The sequence below is a fragment of the Pelodiscus sinensis genome, chromosome 7 (genome assembly GCF_052426305.1).
Source record: "Pelodiscus sinensis isolate ZL-2025 chromosome 7, ASM5242630v1, whole genome shotgun sequence".
Classification (NCBI taxonomy): domain Eukaryota; kingdom Metazoa; phylum Chordata; order Testudines; family Trionychidae; genus Pelodiscus; species Pelodiscus sinensis.
Window position 1 is genome coordinate 72,947,503 of NC_143058.1, and position 17,776 is coordinate 72,965,278.

General features: G+C 40.3%; 1 protein-coding gene across 3 annotated transcripts in view; it reads right to left on the bottom strand.

The window, feature by feature from the left end:
- Positions 1-17,776, bottom strand: part of PGAP1 (post-GPI attachment to proteins inositol deacylase 1) — a 66,749-nt gene that overhangs the window by 37,635 nt on the left and 11,338 nt on the right. For all 3 annotated transcript variants that reach the window (XM_075934243.2, XM_014570887.4, XM_075934245.2), the window contains exons 6-14: positions 15,190-15,242; positions 14,946-15,012; positions 13,676-13,781; positions 11,105-11,160; positions 10,938-11,021; positions 8,442-8,491; positions 7,098-7,149; positions 1,871-1,948; positions 777-852 (exon numbers count right to left, since the gene is read on the bottom strand). In XM_075934243.2, the coding sequence (XP_075790358.2) occupies positions 777-852; positions 1,871-1,948; positions 7,098-7,149; positions 8,442-8,491; positions 10,938-11,021; positions 11,105-11,160; positions 13,676-13,781; positions 14,946-15,012; positions 15,190-15,242 (622 nt within the window). The remainder of the gene's footprint in view (positions 1-776; positions 853-1,870; positions 1,949-7,097; positions 7,150-8,441; positions 8,492-10,937; positions 11,022-11,104; positions 11,161-13,675; positions 13,782-14,945; positions 15,013-15,189; positions 15,243-17,776) is intronic.

Genomic DNA, 17,776 nt, shown 5'->3' on the forward strand with positions numbered 1-17,776 from the left:
CACTTTCTGAAGTAACGACTGTTCTTCGAGATGCGAGACCCCGTGGGGTGCTCCACAATCCTCCCTTCATCCTCTCTTCTTGGAGTCTCACTTACTCTGGTGTAGATGAGGAACTGAAAGGGAGGGATCGGGCTGCACAAGTAGAATGCTTGAGTGGGAGTGCCGTGAGATGCCTCCTGTACATGCATGGGCTCAACAGGGGAAACTGATCTGCAGCTCCAGGCAACCTGTCACCAACAGTGGAGCTACTCACAGGGACACTTCTCGAAGAACAGTCATTCTGCATGAAATGAGTAACTCCCCTTTAGCTGCATTCCTCACTCTGGCTGAGGAGCACAGGGACCTGACGAACCTGGACCTGCCCAACTGGGGAACATACACCCCTGCCATGGCTATGCGCGCTGGAGCTGCAGCAGCCATGGAGAGGTGCTTCTCCCCTGGTCCCAGGCTGCTGCAGTGAGAAAGGTCCGGGATGGTCCTCTCTCCCCTGGGAAGTCTGCATACTGAACCCCTCATCCCCAGCTCCACCCTAGAGCAATGATTTAAACGAAACATGTCATTTTCATTTTATTTTTAAAAAAGCAATTGAATTAAGGACCCAAGCAATGCCCGGTAAATCTTCTAGTATATGATATTTATGAAGTATCTGATAGAAAGGGTGAAATAAAGCTTGCTTAATAGGAAATTATCTTTAAACATAAAAGATTGATCTTTGGAGCTATTTTAAGGCCTGATTTAAGTTTTCAAGTTTTGCAAGAGCAGTGCATTATACCTACCAAAAGAAAAAAGATGTGTTACCGGGAGTTGTACTGTTCGGGAATCCTCTTTAAAGAATTCACAGTCCAAAGTAAACTGCAACATAGATATATTTTATTGCAGAGATCTGAAATGAACATAAAGCTAGAGCATTGAGTCTGGCCATATTCTTGTCTGAACCCCAGACAGAGGACAACACTAAAAGACTGCTGAAACACAGTGACTGGCCTGCAGCGGGTTCAGTCACTAGCGCAAGCCAGAATAGCTTTACAGTAACTTGCTCTCATTTTGACCCAGCTGCCACATATTGTGGCATGGACAAAGTGCAGCTATCTTCAGGTCAGTGCCTCATTCTCTGGGGGAAAAGAGAGTGGAATCGAGCTGACTATGCCCCTCAAGGATTCCCCAACAGAAGAAGAATATTTATATGGCCAACTATGCCAGCAGTAACCATGCTTTGTGCTCCTGCAGCAGCACATATGAACTGAGCCCAGCAGAGAATTTGGTCCACAATCTAGAAAATATATTTAGTTCATTTAAAATTACAGTCTTGCCTCACCTTAAAACCAGTGTTTCTTACTCTCCATTATAAAAGTCGTGTGTAAGCTGCTTAACATATGCACTATAAATAAACATAAAGATGGTCTCTCTATGAAACTATCTTCCATCTCATTCATGATTATACAGACCACCTACTCTGACCTTCTCAATCAAAGAACAGCTTTGTAACAGCTACTGCAACAGCTTACATGAAATGCAGAGCTAGGAAAGCATACATGCATACTGTCTTACAAATAAACCGATAGATAGAAAGAACCACTGGCATGCACCAGACTGAAAATCACAGCTATCTGCTTTTTTTGAGTAAGCATACAATCTGTAATTCATGTTTGGAATTATAGGTACTTTCAGCAGACTAGATATTAAATTAGTTGAAAAATCTACTTTTGAATCACATACTGCAGGCAAAGCTATACTTTGTAAAGGTATTTAGCACAACTCTCATTTTAATACATTTTCCTTGCAACCAATAATGACAAAAATAATATTCAGTTATCTTGAACAGAAGCTGAATTGAATCAAGTGTTTTAGTGTTTCGTCTCATCTTAGTTACCTTATTGCCATTAATAGCTGGTACATAAATGACAAGATTAGACAAAGAAGGATATTCCTGAAGCTTCAGAGTTACAACCTAAAATAAGAAATTTTAAAAATTACTGACAGTAAAATTATAGTTTGGTTCAGTTAAGAATTTCAGGCAAGAGTTTCATTCCTATTCCAGCTTTTATGTGGTACAAGGGGCCCTAAAATCCCTGTATCCGGCCAGGGAAGAAATTTGCAAATCACAGTATTGAAAAGGGTACCATATTTTAGCGAATATAATCCATGGGTGATATTTGTTTTTACAAACCCTGCAGACACACCCCCTCCGCGGGGTATACTTGGGTGCGGGGTATACAAAATTTTTTTTACACACCAGCTCACCGCCCGGTTCCTCCGCAGCCGTAGGAAGGGGCAGGAGGCACACTTCCCCGCCTGCGCAGAAACCGGGCAGTGAGTGCTCCCCCGCCTGGAGGCCGGCGGCTGCGCAGAACCGGGCAGTGAGTGGCTGGCTAATTAGTAATGTAGAATAATCTCTACTACAGCGGTTCCCAAACTTTTCGGCATCACGCCCCCTTCTTGATTTTTTAGAAACCCTTGCGCCTCTCCATCTCTTCTTTACCATCATCCAACCCCCCCTTTTAACAAAAAATTCCATTCATAATTTAAAATAAAAAAATACACACAAAAACTTGGAATAAACATTTTATTTAAAATAAAAAATAAGCACAAATAGTTTTTCTTGGCACAAAAATTTAATAAAAGTGTAATTTAACATAAGAAATAGAAACAAAACTAATTTAATGTGAAGGATGATGCATTTTTTTCACGAGTTGGAAAATCCTAGGTTTGAAAGATGAAAATGCACAACGCAAATCATTTTCAACATTGTCGATTTCTTTGTTTCATTTTTAATATGACTAAACTTGAAAAGCTTTTTTCACAGAGGTACATCAACAAAAACGGAAGAATAATATGTAGCGATTCTTCTCCAACTTTTGAGTAAATTGGGAAACATTTTATCCAAAATTCCTCCAAGCTTGAGTTTTCAAAATTATCTTTCGCACTTGAATCGTATTTCATTTTGAGTGCTTGTTCTTACAATACTTCTAGCAATGAATCAACATCAACGTTGAACTGATTGCGTACTAATTTGAATGGGGTTGTCAGAAAAGTTGTCTGGAAAATAGCGGATGAATTCGTCAGCAAGGCAGTCCAGATTAAACACAATTTTGTTCTTCACATCCTTTTTCCAAATTTCTTGGAAACCTTCATTTTCAGCAAGCAATGAAAATGTTGGAAAAGATGAAAAGTTAGGTGTCTGAGCTTGCGCTCGACGTTTCCAAAGCTGGGTTTTTTCCATAAATGCTTTGATGGCATTGTGGTGCGCTATAATGTTTCCAGCGTTGTTTCCTTGCAGCTTCAAATTGAGTTTGTTCAGATTCAAAAATGTCCATGAGGTATGCCAGTGAATGTTGAAACATTTGGTCCGTAAACACATGATATAACTCCTTTTTTCTTTTGCTTGAGGAAAATTTCCACTTTGTCTTTCAGTTCGAATAATCTTGGAAAGCCATTGTACCTCCGTGTGAAACAAAAGAGTTTTATGATCCACTCCCAAATCCGCACAAAGAGCCGCAAAAAGTGTTGTATTTAAAGTGTTGTTCTTCTCAAAATTGACAACTTTGATAGCCAAATTCAGCGAGTCACATTGGTCATCTGGAAGGGTTTTAGGAGCCAGCACTTGTCTGTATATGACACAGAGTCGTGGTTGCATCTGGATTTTTTTCTTTCACTGATGTCAGAAATCAAGAGCGAGAGCCAGGCATCACTGGAGCACCGCCTGTGCAACACCAGCCAGTTTACCCCAGGAAAGTCTATTTTCTTCAAAAAAGTCGGAAATCGTTTTCATAACATCAGAAACCTTTGATGTGGTCATCAATTCCTTCAAAAAAAGCAGTTCTTTCACAATTCTATCGTTAATGAATTGAACGTAGACGAGCAACTGACAGCATTGTGCTACATCAGTGGTATTGTTGAACTGAATTGCGAAAAAGGGAAAAGCCAACACTGCCTTCGCAACTTGAAGTTTAAGATCTTTCGCTAAATCATCGATGTGACATTTCACGGAACTGTCAGAAAGCAAAATTTCTGATAGTTTTTTCTTGCTTTCGACACCAAGCACAATATCAGCTGCTTTCAACAAGCAAGGCTTCACAAGAGTTTCTCCTATTATGTGCACTTTCTTGGCTTTAGCGATGAGCAATGACAGTTCATAAGATGCTTCTACCATTTTGGCCGATGCTTGATGAAAAGCTCCAGTAGTGTCCAGCTCCACGCATTTCAAATTTTGAAGTTTAGCTGCAAAAAACTCTTTTGTTTTGTCTGTCAAAGCGCTGTGGTTCTTCGTCAAATGTCATTCAAGACTAGGTCTGAAGGCATAATTACTGAGAACCGTGTGGCATACTACGCATTGAGGATGACCAATCCCATTTTTTTCCCATGACAATGAAGCCATACTTAATGCAGTCTTCATCGTACTTCCTTTTCTTAATTGCAGCCATTCATAAACCCTGGGTCAAGTGCTGGGTCAATTTTCTTTAGAAATCCCACACTGGTACCTACTTTGTGTTTTGTAAAATCTGGAGTCAAAGTGTTCTTAAAACAAACATGTGCTGGGTCACCTTCAGTATTCCCTATAATTTTTTCCACACATGTGCAGAATGACTTTATTATATGCACCAATATGGAGATGATCTGTCAAATATCATCTCCATGTTGGTGTTAGGGATGTGAATGGGTAACTGGTCAACCAGTAACTCTGTAAGCATCATCCTTACTTAATAGCCCCTACCCACAGCAGCCACAATAGCCTGCCCACCCCTCTTTAATCAGTTAACCGGTTAAACTTAACATTTAACCAGTTAACTAATTAAATGGGATGTTACATCCCTAATTGGTGCACATAAAATATATGTGGTGGAGTGGACTGAGGAATTTGGACTGTGAGAGAGGACTCAGGGCTGGGACAGAGGGGTGAAGTGTGTGTGGAAGGGTTAGGGCTCTGGCTCAGGATGCAGCCACAGAGGAGAAGCTCAGAGGTGGGGCACAGGAGTAGGCAGACTGCAGGGGGTGAGGGCTCCAAGATGGGGGGGTGCAAGCTCTGGGGCAGTATCAGGAATTACGGGTTTCAGGTATGCCCTGGGGTTACAGTAGGGAGACAGGACTCGCCTCAGGTCCCTCCCTACAAGAGTAGCACCTGGCTGTGCCAGGACTGTGGCTGCAGAGTAGGGTCTAGGGATGTTAAAGGTTAACTGACTAACTGGTTATCTAATAAGCATTAGGCTTACTTTCATGTTTGTGCGGCAACTGGTTAGCTGGACCTGTCCAAACCCTCGTGGGGCTGAAGCAGCCCCGTCCCCGACACCTGCTGTAGGCCTTTTCCTGTTGCTATATTGGAAGGCATATAGCCATATTGCAGGGATGGGCAATAATTTTGGAAGGAGGGCCACTTCACAAATTCAGAAGTGGCCATGGACCGACCCGGAAGGGGCGAGGTTGAGAACTAGACTGCTGAGTACAGTGATATGATTTTCTGAACCAGTTGCAGCTAGTAAGAATAGTTTAATTTAAATTATGAAACAGATTAAGCGTTTTAACTTTCTCATGTTAGTTTGTCAAACTTCATTTCAAATAAAGGAAAATAGTATGTCCAACACAAAAGGTTTCAATGTTTTCTTTATTTATGGGAAAAGTGGGGAACCCTTTTTGGGTCTGGGGTCACTGACTCACACCCACAAAATCAGTTGGGGACCACACAAGTGAAGCAAAAAAAACTCTTCCAAAACCCCACAATACTCACTGATGTGGCCCCAGCTGAGATACCTCTCTCCTCTGGTGCCCCAACCCCATGGAGTGAGGGGAAGGGAAGGGGGAAACTGAGGTTCAGGGCTTCCCATAAACCAGATTTACTTTTCTGGGGTTCTGGAGTTAGTGGATTTTATGGACCTCCTTAGGCTCTAGGGACAAAAATGAGGGGTACAGTGCATGAGACAGAGCTACCATCAAGAGCAATAGGGATGGGGTGCAGGATCTGGGAAGCATCTGGGGTACAGAAGCAGACTAGGAATAAGGATATTAAATTGCGGTTAACTTACTAGTTGAGTAGTCGATGGGATTTCCATTGACTACTCAATAGGCACTTCTGCATTCCTCCTTTGAAATGTACAAGAGCCCCCACTGCAAATATTTGTAATCAAAATAATAAAGTAACGTTGTATACTTAATATTTTATGTTGTAAGTGAAATCAACATACTTATAAATTTAGAAAAATATCCAAAGGTACTTAAATAAATTTCAATTGGTATTCTATTACTGTTTAACAAGGTGATTAAAACTGCTATTAATCACAATTAATTGTTTCATCAAAATTAATGTTTTAATTAATCGTGTGAGATACATTCAATTAAATGACAGCCCTAATTATTAACTTAGATAAATATTCTCTTGCTATGATGAATTTCATTAACAATTGTATATCACACAATATTCAGGTCTGTTTGAACCCTGTAGTTTTCTTTATCTATGTGGCTGAAAATTGTGCTATCAGCTTTAGAAGTTAAAGGAATTGTTTGCCAATAGAGAAGAACTATACAAAGTCTACAAGATATAAACGACACACTAAACCTTCTGTAAGAAGAATGACAGAAAAATGTTTTAACTTGGTCAGATCAGTCAAGTTGCATTCTAGAACTCAAATATAGTTTAGAGTCTATTTATTTCCTTTAATTATAGACCCAAAATGATTTTGAACACAATTTCCTCATTTTATTGGTGTAGTTTTAGTATACTACAGTGTTCTTTTAAATTTCCTACAGACTTAACAATGAATTGCCCAATTTATTAATATTTGCTTTTGAAAACTTCAGCTTTCTAGCTGGACCTCTGACAATCAAGTCATTGATATGGACTTCTAAGCTGAACTCCAGCTCAAAGAATGTATTGTAGGAATACATATCACTTTTATATAACCTCAAAAATGGGGAAGAAATCTGATTTTTTTTTAATTGATAGTTTCACAGTCCCTCAAGTAGCATTTATCCCAAGTAGAAATCTAGCTTAGACATCGTGTCTAGATAATGTGAATTTATTAAAATTATTCATAAACCCACACAAAACCTCTTCATGTAAATGCTCATTCTATTTTGTTACAACAAAATAACATTATAGTACAATTTACCTTAACAGTTGGCAGCAACTCAGCTTTCCAGGATAAATCAAAACCTTCCCAGCTGTAAAAGTTAAAATACTTTAAAGTACAAAAATACAAAATAAACACATTAATTATGAAAGGAGGTACGCAGTAATAGTGTATTAATGAACAAGTCTTTTCCCACTTCTATAGAAATGGACAAGATTAAAAACAAGACATAGGTTCAGGTCTACTACATTTAACTGAACACTTCTCCACGTGCTGCACATTAAATTTGAACCTCTGTATTCTGGGTGTACCTCATCTGGGAACACCTGTGGTACAGAGGAAGAAGCGGCTCTGCACACTGCCGCTCCCCTGGCCCCCAGCTGGTGGAATGGCAGTGCCCCTGAGGCTTCCCCCCCCCCCCACTGCTATGTGCCTGGAAGTGACAAATGATGCAGAGCCATGTGTGCCCCCGGGAGCAGGACACCAGGTAAGCAGCCTGCTCCCACTGACACCCATACCTTGCGGCGCCCTCTCTCATCCCGCCAAATCTATACATCGGCATACCCTATTTTCCAGGGTTGCCTGATTAAAAAGGCTTAAATGTATAATTTTGCAGTCTAAGGCAGTGGACCCCAATCTTTTGGGGCAGGTGGGGGCCGCGCATGCGCTGGCCCTGGTCACTAGGCGGGCGCACATAAATGCCCCGGCGGGCGCCATAGCACCCGCAGGCACCGTGTTGGGGACCACTGGTCTAAGGTAATTTGCAACTCAAATAGCAGAGATGTTGCAAATCTGATTTCAGACATATTGACATAGTTGTATAGCTATCAATACTGCTACATGCACAAAATTTGGCTGGTATCAGCCTCAGCTTTTAAAAGCATAATGAAAACTATTAATGAACTGAGATCTGAATTGGTACTAAAGTAATGCACAATAAAGAGAAGTGTCCACTGTTCTCACAGCTTAAAGGAACTTGAAAAAAATTATTCTATTCATCATCATATGCAATATCAACTTCTGAAGTGACAATAACTTCATAGTACTAGAAAGGAGAGAAGATGAACATTCAGTTCATCCCTTGCATACAATGGATACAGCCCCATGACAGAGGACATATTCAAGTGCCATTAAACACAAATTAGGAACAAAATAAATTACACTGCCATAAAGGTTAAAGGAGTTATCTTTTTTCTTAAAATACTAGGTCAATAAATATTACTTTGAATTAATTTAAATATTTTACATTGTACCAAATAATTAATTTTAACAGCAGTAATCATTCTTAAATCCCGGTAGTTCTTCCTCCTAATCATGTATTACAGAGCAATTTAATGCCAAAAATCGATCTATGTAACTAGTAAAATAAGTCTTTATACTCACCACATAGATGAACTACTGTTTAAACATCCATAAATCCAGCTATTTGTATCCTGTTAAATCAATACCATGTTAAAATGTGCATTACTACTTCAAAATTTAAGTGTAAGTTTATACATAAAAATTAATGTAACTCCAAAAAACTTAGAGTTAGCGTTGATGAGCCACTTTTAATTTATACCTGCCTAACTATGACACCTCATCAGACATCACACACTGTTCTAAACTTCCCGCAATACTTACATACATGAAGATCTATTAAAAAGAGAAGACTATCACACATTTCTGTAGTGGCCCTCACTATAATCACCAAGAGGGATTTTACAAATTCAGCCAAAACACAAAAATGCAATTGTTCATGAAGTACAATTAATTTCCTATTTCTTAATAGGAATCCATAAGATTTGCAATCCGTAAGATTTATCATCTCTTGATCCTGTAGAGTACTAATGACATTTTGTTGGCTGCCAAGAAGTCTGTGGTATCAAATTCCAAATTATGATTATGAGATGGAAGTACAGGCTGCACCTCTGAAAACTGGCACTCTCTGGTCCAGCAACATCCAAGGGCCAGTAGGACCGTGGATGCTCCTGGACCACTGAGATCACGAGTCTCATGGCAGAGGGCCAGAGTCAGAAAGACTGGCAGCCTGATTGGAGCCCTGCAAAGGGGAGGGCTGGAGCCCTGCAGAAGCCCCCAACAGCCGGTGCCAAGCAGGGCTGGGCTGGAATACCCAGCAGCCCACAGCAGCAAGGTCAGAGCCCCTCGCAGCCCAGGCTGAGCCCTTTATATTCCTGGCTAACCTCTCAAGAAAATTTCAAAGTTAAATGTTTGGAAGACAACAGATAAGAAGGGGAGATTGATAAGGGTTGTACAAATCCAAAGCATTATTTATATAATTGTAATCAAGCATTCTAGTTTAAGGACTGTTTTTTGTAACAGCTACTGAAAAGATGTACTATAGTTAAACTGCAGACAACAGTGTTTTTTGTTAATCATCAAGGCTACGTCTACACTGGCCCCTTTTCCGGAAGGGGCATGTTAATTTCAGCTATCGTAGTAAGGAAATCCGCGGGGGATTTAAATATCCCCCGCGGCATTTAAATAAAAATGTCCGCCGCTTTTTTCCGGCTTTTAGAAAAGCCAGAAAAGAGCGTCTACACTGGCCCCGATCCTCCGGAAAAAGCGCCCTTTTCCGGAGGCTCTTATTCCTTCCTTCAAAGGGAGGGATGCCACCCCAGACCCTTCATAGCCCCCCCTTCGGATAGTCCAGCTCCGCCCCAGGCGTTCCTGATTCAGCGCTGTTGGTCAGTTTCAGCAGCGGCTGAATCGGGGACACCTGAGACAGAGCAGCTGGGATGCTGGCAGGTTGGTCCCGCAGCCCCAAGGGGCAGCACTACGGGACCAACCTGGCAGCACCCCAGCTGCTCTGCCCCCGGCTTCCCCGATTCAGCTGCTGGTCAGTTTCAGCAACGGCTTAATCGGGGAAGCCGGGCGCAGAGCAGCTCCAATTATCCGGCAGCCAGAGCACTTCCGGGTTCCTGATAGTGCCGGACCATCAGGAGTGCCAGAGCACTGGATGCCGGACCAATGGAGTTTTACTCTACACTAGATCGCCCTTATCCCCCTTGTTTGTTGATCCCCTCAAAGAACTCTAGTAGATTAGCAAGGCATGATTTCCCTTTACAGAAACCATGTTGACTTTTCCTCAACAAATTATGTTCATCTATATGTCTGATAATTTTATTCTTACTATAATTCCAACTAATTTGACAGTAAATGGATAGATGGAGCAGCTGTGCTGAAGGCTGACAATTTTCATACCAGAATTTGTGTAATGACTGAAGTTATGACAATAGGGAATGAGGTTGAGAAACGTAGCAAAGCTGCGGAAGTTTAGAAAGGTAAACTGCAAAATCTGTCGTCATCTCCAAGTTGGTCTTAGGGCTTGTCTACCTGAACAATTAGACCACAGCAAGCTGAGGTCTGAGTCCACCCCACACTAGCCAGCCGCAATCTAACTATCCTTATGCACCCTGCTGACGTGTTACCAGTTTGTTAAAAGCTGAATCAATGAGGAGTTCTGTGTCACCTTAAAGCCCAACAGATTTATTTGGGCATAAGCTCTCTTGGGCAAACACTTCGTCAGATGCATCCTGCTGAGGCACTGAGTTTGTTACAGTGTTTTAAGTTTCAGAGGGGGAGCATGCATCTGACGAAGTGGATCTTTGCCCATAAATGCTTATGCCCAAATAAATCTGTTGGACTTTAACATGACACAGGACTCCTCATTGTTTTTGCAGATACAGACTAATGAAGCTATCCTACACAAATAATAGCCTGGAATTACAAACTGTCTAAAAGCTAGCTCTGTTTAAAAATTACTGGGGAAGTTCTCTCAGTATAGCTGTTTAAACATAAACATTCATTCCGTTTCATAAAGTTAAAATCAGGTAACAAATATATTTATAAAAATATAGAAAGCAAGTATATTCTCACCATCATACTGCTTTGACAATGGACATGACTGTAGGTTTTTCTATGGTTTGAAAGAGGAAACATGAAATATTTTCCATCTGATTCCTTAAGAGAAAAAAAGTTGCTTATTAGAAAAAATACTCAGAAATGATAAAATTAAAATTAGAAAAAAAATTAATGCTACTTACATTGTAAACTTTATAGGTCCATTTTGAGGATTCAATTTTAATCCAAATCAAAGTTCCTAAAAGTAAATTATATGCTTTATTTTGCTCACTTGTGTGTGACAGGAAAACCTTAATTCTAGTTGTGTGTTATTGCAGGAATTGCTTATGACGTATAAGAGTAATTTTCAGGAGACCTTCACAAAACACAAATATACTACTTTATCAAGCATATTGTATCAACATCTTGTTCATATCTCCAGAAGCTAGGCCTATGAACATTAAAATATGTAACCTAATACTCACGACTGCTAGTCAGAACTATATACAGTACAATGGTTAAAATCAAGTGTCTATACAGCATGCCAAACCAATGGATTCTGTTAAGATGTTATTTTACTTACGAAATGTATGAGTAATGCTGCTACTAAAGTATAAGGTCTCAAATTAAAATAGCCTTAGTATCTAGTGGGCATCAAGTCAGTGTAAGGGCTGAATATAGGCAAGGAAGTGTTAGAAATACAGCAGCCCTTCCAACGTTTTCAATCTCAAAGGAAAGGACCATAATAAGCCCAAATGAAGGCAGACAAATTAGGGGCAGAAAACTAGCTACAAGAAGAAAATATAAGCAGAAAGAAATATGGATGAAAGTGTGACGATGGAACCCCCTCCCTCCATGCTTTATGAAATGGACTTAGGAACACAAATGCATAACACAAAGATGCTTTGGACAAATTGCTTCATGTAACCGTAATGTCTTAATCCGCTGGGTCAGTTTATTGTATTTTGGTGTGTGTATCCTTCTTGAGAGTAAAATTAGACATATGGAGTATGGAATGGTTTATGATTTTAAATGTGTAAATGGAAAGCCATCTAGTGTGATTCCGCTGCTGGGCAATCATATGCAAATAGCTTTTGTCCTTAAGTCTTAGCAGTGGTTGACAGGGACTGGCAAGGTGATTTCCCATGCAAAAAGAGAATCTTTAAAAACAATTGGAAAGTATGAGTATTTGGTCTTTGGCTGGCTGGACACACCCGGAGAAAAGGAACCAAAGATCCCAGGGTGAGGAACAACTCTGGTTTGGAAGGCATAACTGGAAAAGAAACAGTTTTAGGGTGACTTTGTAATGAGTCTGCAACAAGTTTGTACTGAAGTTTCAGTGTAGAGTTAGTTAAGTGTTTTCTGTTATTCTGAGTTTGTAATCTACTTTGCTTTGCCTGTTTTCACTTATTACCACTTAAATCCTACTGCCTGTACTTAATAAAACCACTTTTATTTACTATCAAGCCCAGTGTAAATAACTGTTACCTGGGGGAGCAATCAGTGTGTACATTTCCCCTTTCATGGTTAGAGGAGGCTTACCTGCATAATTCTTTTGGGGTTTTGATGCCATTTGGGAAATGGTATCCCAGGAAGCTGGGCCCTAAACTGCATTTCCTTAGACCTGAAGAGAGTCATTGTCTGTACTGCTTCTCGGGGGGCAGTGATCTCAATTTGGGGCCTTAACTGGGAGAGACTGGCAAAGCTGGCCCAGCAGGACTGGGCGGTCAGAAGCTCCAGAGAGCAGGAAGACGAGTGTCAGTGGCCTTGTCAGCACCAGGAATCACCCCCAAGGGGTCGTCTGTGACCTCACCCCATCACAGAAAGGAGGGGATTAAGAGAAATAGATTTATTAATCACAAAACACAAAGGCTCAAATTAACCCTTACTGTAACTCCACTGTAACTGCCTTAGTGTAACTCCACTGACCTTAATGGCATTACAGCATAAATTTAGCCAAGTGTCAAAAGGAACAAGGAGAAAGGAAAATTCAACTAAAAAAAAAAAGAAGACAAATATACTCCAAATTGCTGAAGGTTAATGAAAACTGAACCTACAAAATGTCTGTAATACCGTTAACAAAATAAATGCAACAATAATTAATTGTTGGCCCCAAGCCTATTTCAACAAAATTAAGCCTTGGCAATTACTAGTACATGAAAGATCAATGGACCTCGTGGGCCCTTGAGCCATATCTCCTCCTTGTTAACTTCCTAGCAGCCAAAATATGTCAAATAAGGAATTCCTCAGGTGCCCGTACTCCACGGACAGAATGGCCAATTCTTCATTACAGCTTGGGTCCCTTTGCCTAGCTCTGTGTAAGGGAAAGGAGCTGCTGAATTTGCACATCTGGGCATCTAAGAATTCCCTAAGCAGAACAGAATTAGCATAATGGCTTTACAATACATACACACCAACGCCCGTCCCCATCAGGATGGGGGTGACATGGAAAAGGGACAGAACATTTGAGCTCTAGCTGTTCCTGTAGTTATTGGAAATCAGTCAGCCAAGCCTAACCAGGAACAACTTTTGGTCCTGGCTAGTCCCCAAAATTTGTGGAATGCAAAAGTGGCATGTTTTTGCTTCACAATGGTCCTCAAACAAGCCGGGTTTATCTAGAAACAAGAATCAGATCACAGTTTGTCATCACACATTCCAAATAGTGCCTGAGTGGCACCTAAGACAGAATGCACTTCAGCAATTCAGTGACAAGATAAATTTAGACAAAATGTGTCCTCAGAGACTGGTCAAAGCAATTAGTAAGAGCTACAAACCTTTAAGTTCAGTAAATGTTTCAGGATCTTCCTCAAAGAACTTTGCTGGGTACCTCACAAAGTGGTGATTCAATACTAACATTCTCTTCTTTGGATCCTCAGTTATCTAAAAATACCAAACCACGTGTTAAAAATTTGCATAGCATTTTGTGTGATTTGTAAGACTTCACAAGACATTAAGCCAACAATACAGCTTTATTTATAGTAAAAGTTGGAGCTCCAAAAAGGCAGAGTATAATATGGATTCTAGTTTAATATGGATCCAGCTCATAAGCTTCAAATGTTTAAATAACTTCAAAACTCTGCAATTTAAAAAAGAAATCAATCTACCAAAGTAAGATTCCTCCTATTTCCCACAAATATAAGTTCACAACTTGTGAGTATTATGGCCCATCCTCAATGAGTTCTGAAAAATTGTATCTCCAGTAGAGCAATCAACATCCTTAAATGCCATTAAAAGAGTTCAACTGAACAATCTTCAGAGACCAGTGAAGCTCTCTAAGAATGACCCAACTACTCAGCCGTACTCCCAGTTCCTCATTTTGATTGCTTTAAAACAGTGGTCTTCAACCTTTTTAAGCACAAGATCACTTTTTGAATTTAACTCAGTCCAGGATCTACTGGTTGGTGACTACTGCTTTAAAATTACACAAAGGTTCAGAAATAGGATGAAATATGGTGAAAGGTTCTTCAAATAGTAAGATGCAGTGGCAACATAACATTTAAACAGGTAGGAAAGAAAAATGAGGCACAGGAAAAAGAAGAAATGAATAGGTAGAAAGCAAAGAAAAGTAGTAAGCTCATAGTTTTTCCCTTAATTACCCCAAGCAAATATTACAAACCTACATCGAGGATTTTTGTTTGGTTAAAATAATTTGCAAAAAGACACTATATGTAAGCAAATTTGTAAACCTTGTCACAGGACAGCTGAGCAGATTTGTTTAGAATCACAAGGTCCTATATCTGTTTAACACATTCTATTACAGTGAGAAAGTCATAGTTTTATCCCAGCTATAAATAACTCAGACTCAGCCAGCAGCAAAAACTGAACTTAGCCTTCACAGAATTTAAACCACAAGATTCTAGAATGCTAGCCATCAAAAAGCCAGCGGTATTTTTAACATGATTCAGAATTGTCAGATAGTAATATCAAATATTTCTCTCTGACTTATTATAGTAGCCAAAATATATTTTTGTTGAGGAAGAATGTGCCTGCCTTTCCTCCCAGCATTTATGGAGCATGTGGCATGCAGGAGATGGAATTACAAACCTGTTTGGTGTTTTCATCAATAAGATCAAAAAATGCCCTAATTGTAGCCAAGATCAATTCTTTGCACCTAGAACAAAATATAAGGAAAAATATATTTTAAAATGCAACAACAACAACAAAAATGTATTGGATAGATGTTTTCAGAATATTACACTCTGAAGTCAAATGAATTTATAAAGGTGATGAAGATAAGTGATGGAGAAAGATGTCATGTAAATTACCTAACTTTGTTCTATTTGCTTACCATACTATGGAGAGGTGGTCTGTTGAGACCCAAGTTCTAGGCACTGCTGAGCTCTGTTGGGAATAGGAGGGAGGAAGACATGTATTAGCTTTCTTGGGATGCAACATTTAACATTAGGAATTTGAACATTTATTTTTCATTTATGTCTGAATACTTAATAAGATGGCTTTATGAAATTATCAGACAAAAGCTTAATTAGCTTTGAGATAAAGCTGGAAAAAATATCACTTCAAGAACACACTATGAATCTTCACAGTTAACTTTCTTTAAGTTAGTTTGCTTTCTTTGGGGGGGGGGAACCCTTCTCAACTTATTTAAGTGGACTCTGTCCCATGCTATCAACTCTCCATCAGTCATTCATATCTGCATCCACACCAAAGCATGGGGAAAAAGTAAGAGAATCTTGCACTCTTAGCCTGAATATCACCAATTCTGGGCTCTGACAGATCCAGGGTGGAAGAGAAGGGAAACAGTACCAAAAGATACATAACAGAAACAAGAATACATACCCATGCCTCCCACCACCAAAGAATATTTAGCAACCATACATTTCAACCATTTAAACTTTTAGCCTTGGAGCATCACAATTTCTGACCTACTACAGGCAGTCCCCGGGTTACGTACAAGATAGGGACTGTAGGTTTGTTCTTAAGTTGAATCTGCATGTAAGTCGGAACTGGCGTCCAGATTCAGCCGCTGCTGAAACTGACCAGCAGCTGACTACAGGAAGCCCAAGGCAGAGTTGCTCTGCCCCGGGCTTCCTGGAATCAGCCGCTGATCAGTTTCAACAGTGGCTGAATCTGGACGCCAGTTCCAACTTACATACAGATTCAACTTAAGAACCCCAGGCGTCCCCAAGTCAGCTGCTGCTGAAACCGATCAGCGGCTGATTCCAGGAAGCCTGGGGCAGAGCAACTCTGCCTCGGGCTTCCTGTAGTCAGCCGCTGGTCAGTTTCAGCAGCGGCTGAATCTGGACACCAGTTCGGACTTACATACAGATTCAACTTAAGAACAAACCTACAGTCCCTATTTTGTACGTAACCCGGGGACTGCCTGTAGTAGGTCAGAAAAAGGCCCCGTTCGTAACTACGGATCCGACATAAGTTGGATCCGCGTAACCCGGGGACTGCCTGTATTTGGAAGTGGCATGGGGGAGGGGGAAGGAAAGAAAGCTGGACTTGTAAAAAGCAAGATTCCATTTAGCATTTCACAGGTTAAAACCAACATTTTAAATTTTAACCAGAACTCAAATGATAGCCATGAGAGATCATGGAGCACAGTTGCAACATGCTATTTAAAAGAAATGCACATTAGTGCCTTTGTGTTTTTCACCACCTGAAAAATATAAAGGTAGAGTCTCATGTACAGCATTTTGTAATAGCTCATCTTTGAGGTGACAAATGAAAAGATAGCTGCTGGGAGGTCTGTACCAAAACAAAAAGGATGCACATTTATTATCAAAAAGAGATGATACTCTTGACTACTGCCACCACCTGGCTATTCAGAATCAGATTTGACCTCAAGTAAATCACTCCATAATTCCAATGGGGTTGATGGAGATAGAAATATAAATCTAGGCATTATCATCATAGCAATGATACCATGTAACATTCCTGAATATACTGTTGTCAATCCCTGGTACTCCTTGTTCAGCATGGCTATGTCTACACTACAAGGTTTTTGTGTCAGAGAGTATGCTAATGATGGACTCATTAGCATGAGTTGCGATGTCATTAGCATATTTTCTGCCAATGCTTTTTGCGCAAGAAGCAGTGTAGCCGCTTCTGTTTTGTGCAAAAACCCATTTTGCCTCTCGAGAAGCATAAGGATCTTGAGCAAAAGGGTTTTTTTGTACAAAATGGAAGTGAGGCATAAGGATCTGGTGCAAAAAGGGGTTTTTGCACAAAACGGAAGTGGCTACACTGCTTTTTGTGTGTGCAAAAACACCTTGCGCAAAAAGCATCGGCAGAAAATATGCTAATGACATCACGACTCATGCTAATGAGTCCGTCAATAGCATACTCTGCCGCAAAAACCTTGTAGTGTAGACAAAGCCCATATGTATACGAGACCACCACTATGGAACAGCAAATGAAAAAAAAACCTTTGGTTATTCTCTTAGGCTTGGTCTACACTAGACCAGGCAGGTCAGTTTAAGGTACGCAATTCCAGCTACACAAAATACGTACCTGGAATTGGCTTACCTTAAGCCAAGCCACAGTGGCATCCACACAGCAGGGGGCCAATGGGAGCAAACACTCTTATTGATTTCCCTTACTCCTTGCAGAACAAGGGGTACCTGATGGTGGCCCACTAAATCAAAGACTAGAAGATCAATCTCCGGAGGGCCAATCTTCTCGCAAGTATACACATGCCCTTAGTTCCAAAAAACTGAGTTCTCTTATAAAGCAGTTTAAAGAAAAATAAAATTCCCTGTTATTACTAGTGATGCAAGTTACTTTAAATCTATCATATCTGAGTATTATGAAGTGGAGTGGAAAAAATAACTGCAAAATTAAATATTTTCCTCCACCTCACCCTTGGGCTTCAAAGTGATCTCAAAGAGAACTTGGCAGATCTCATGATC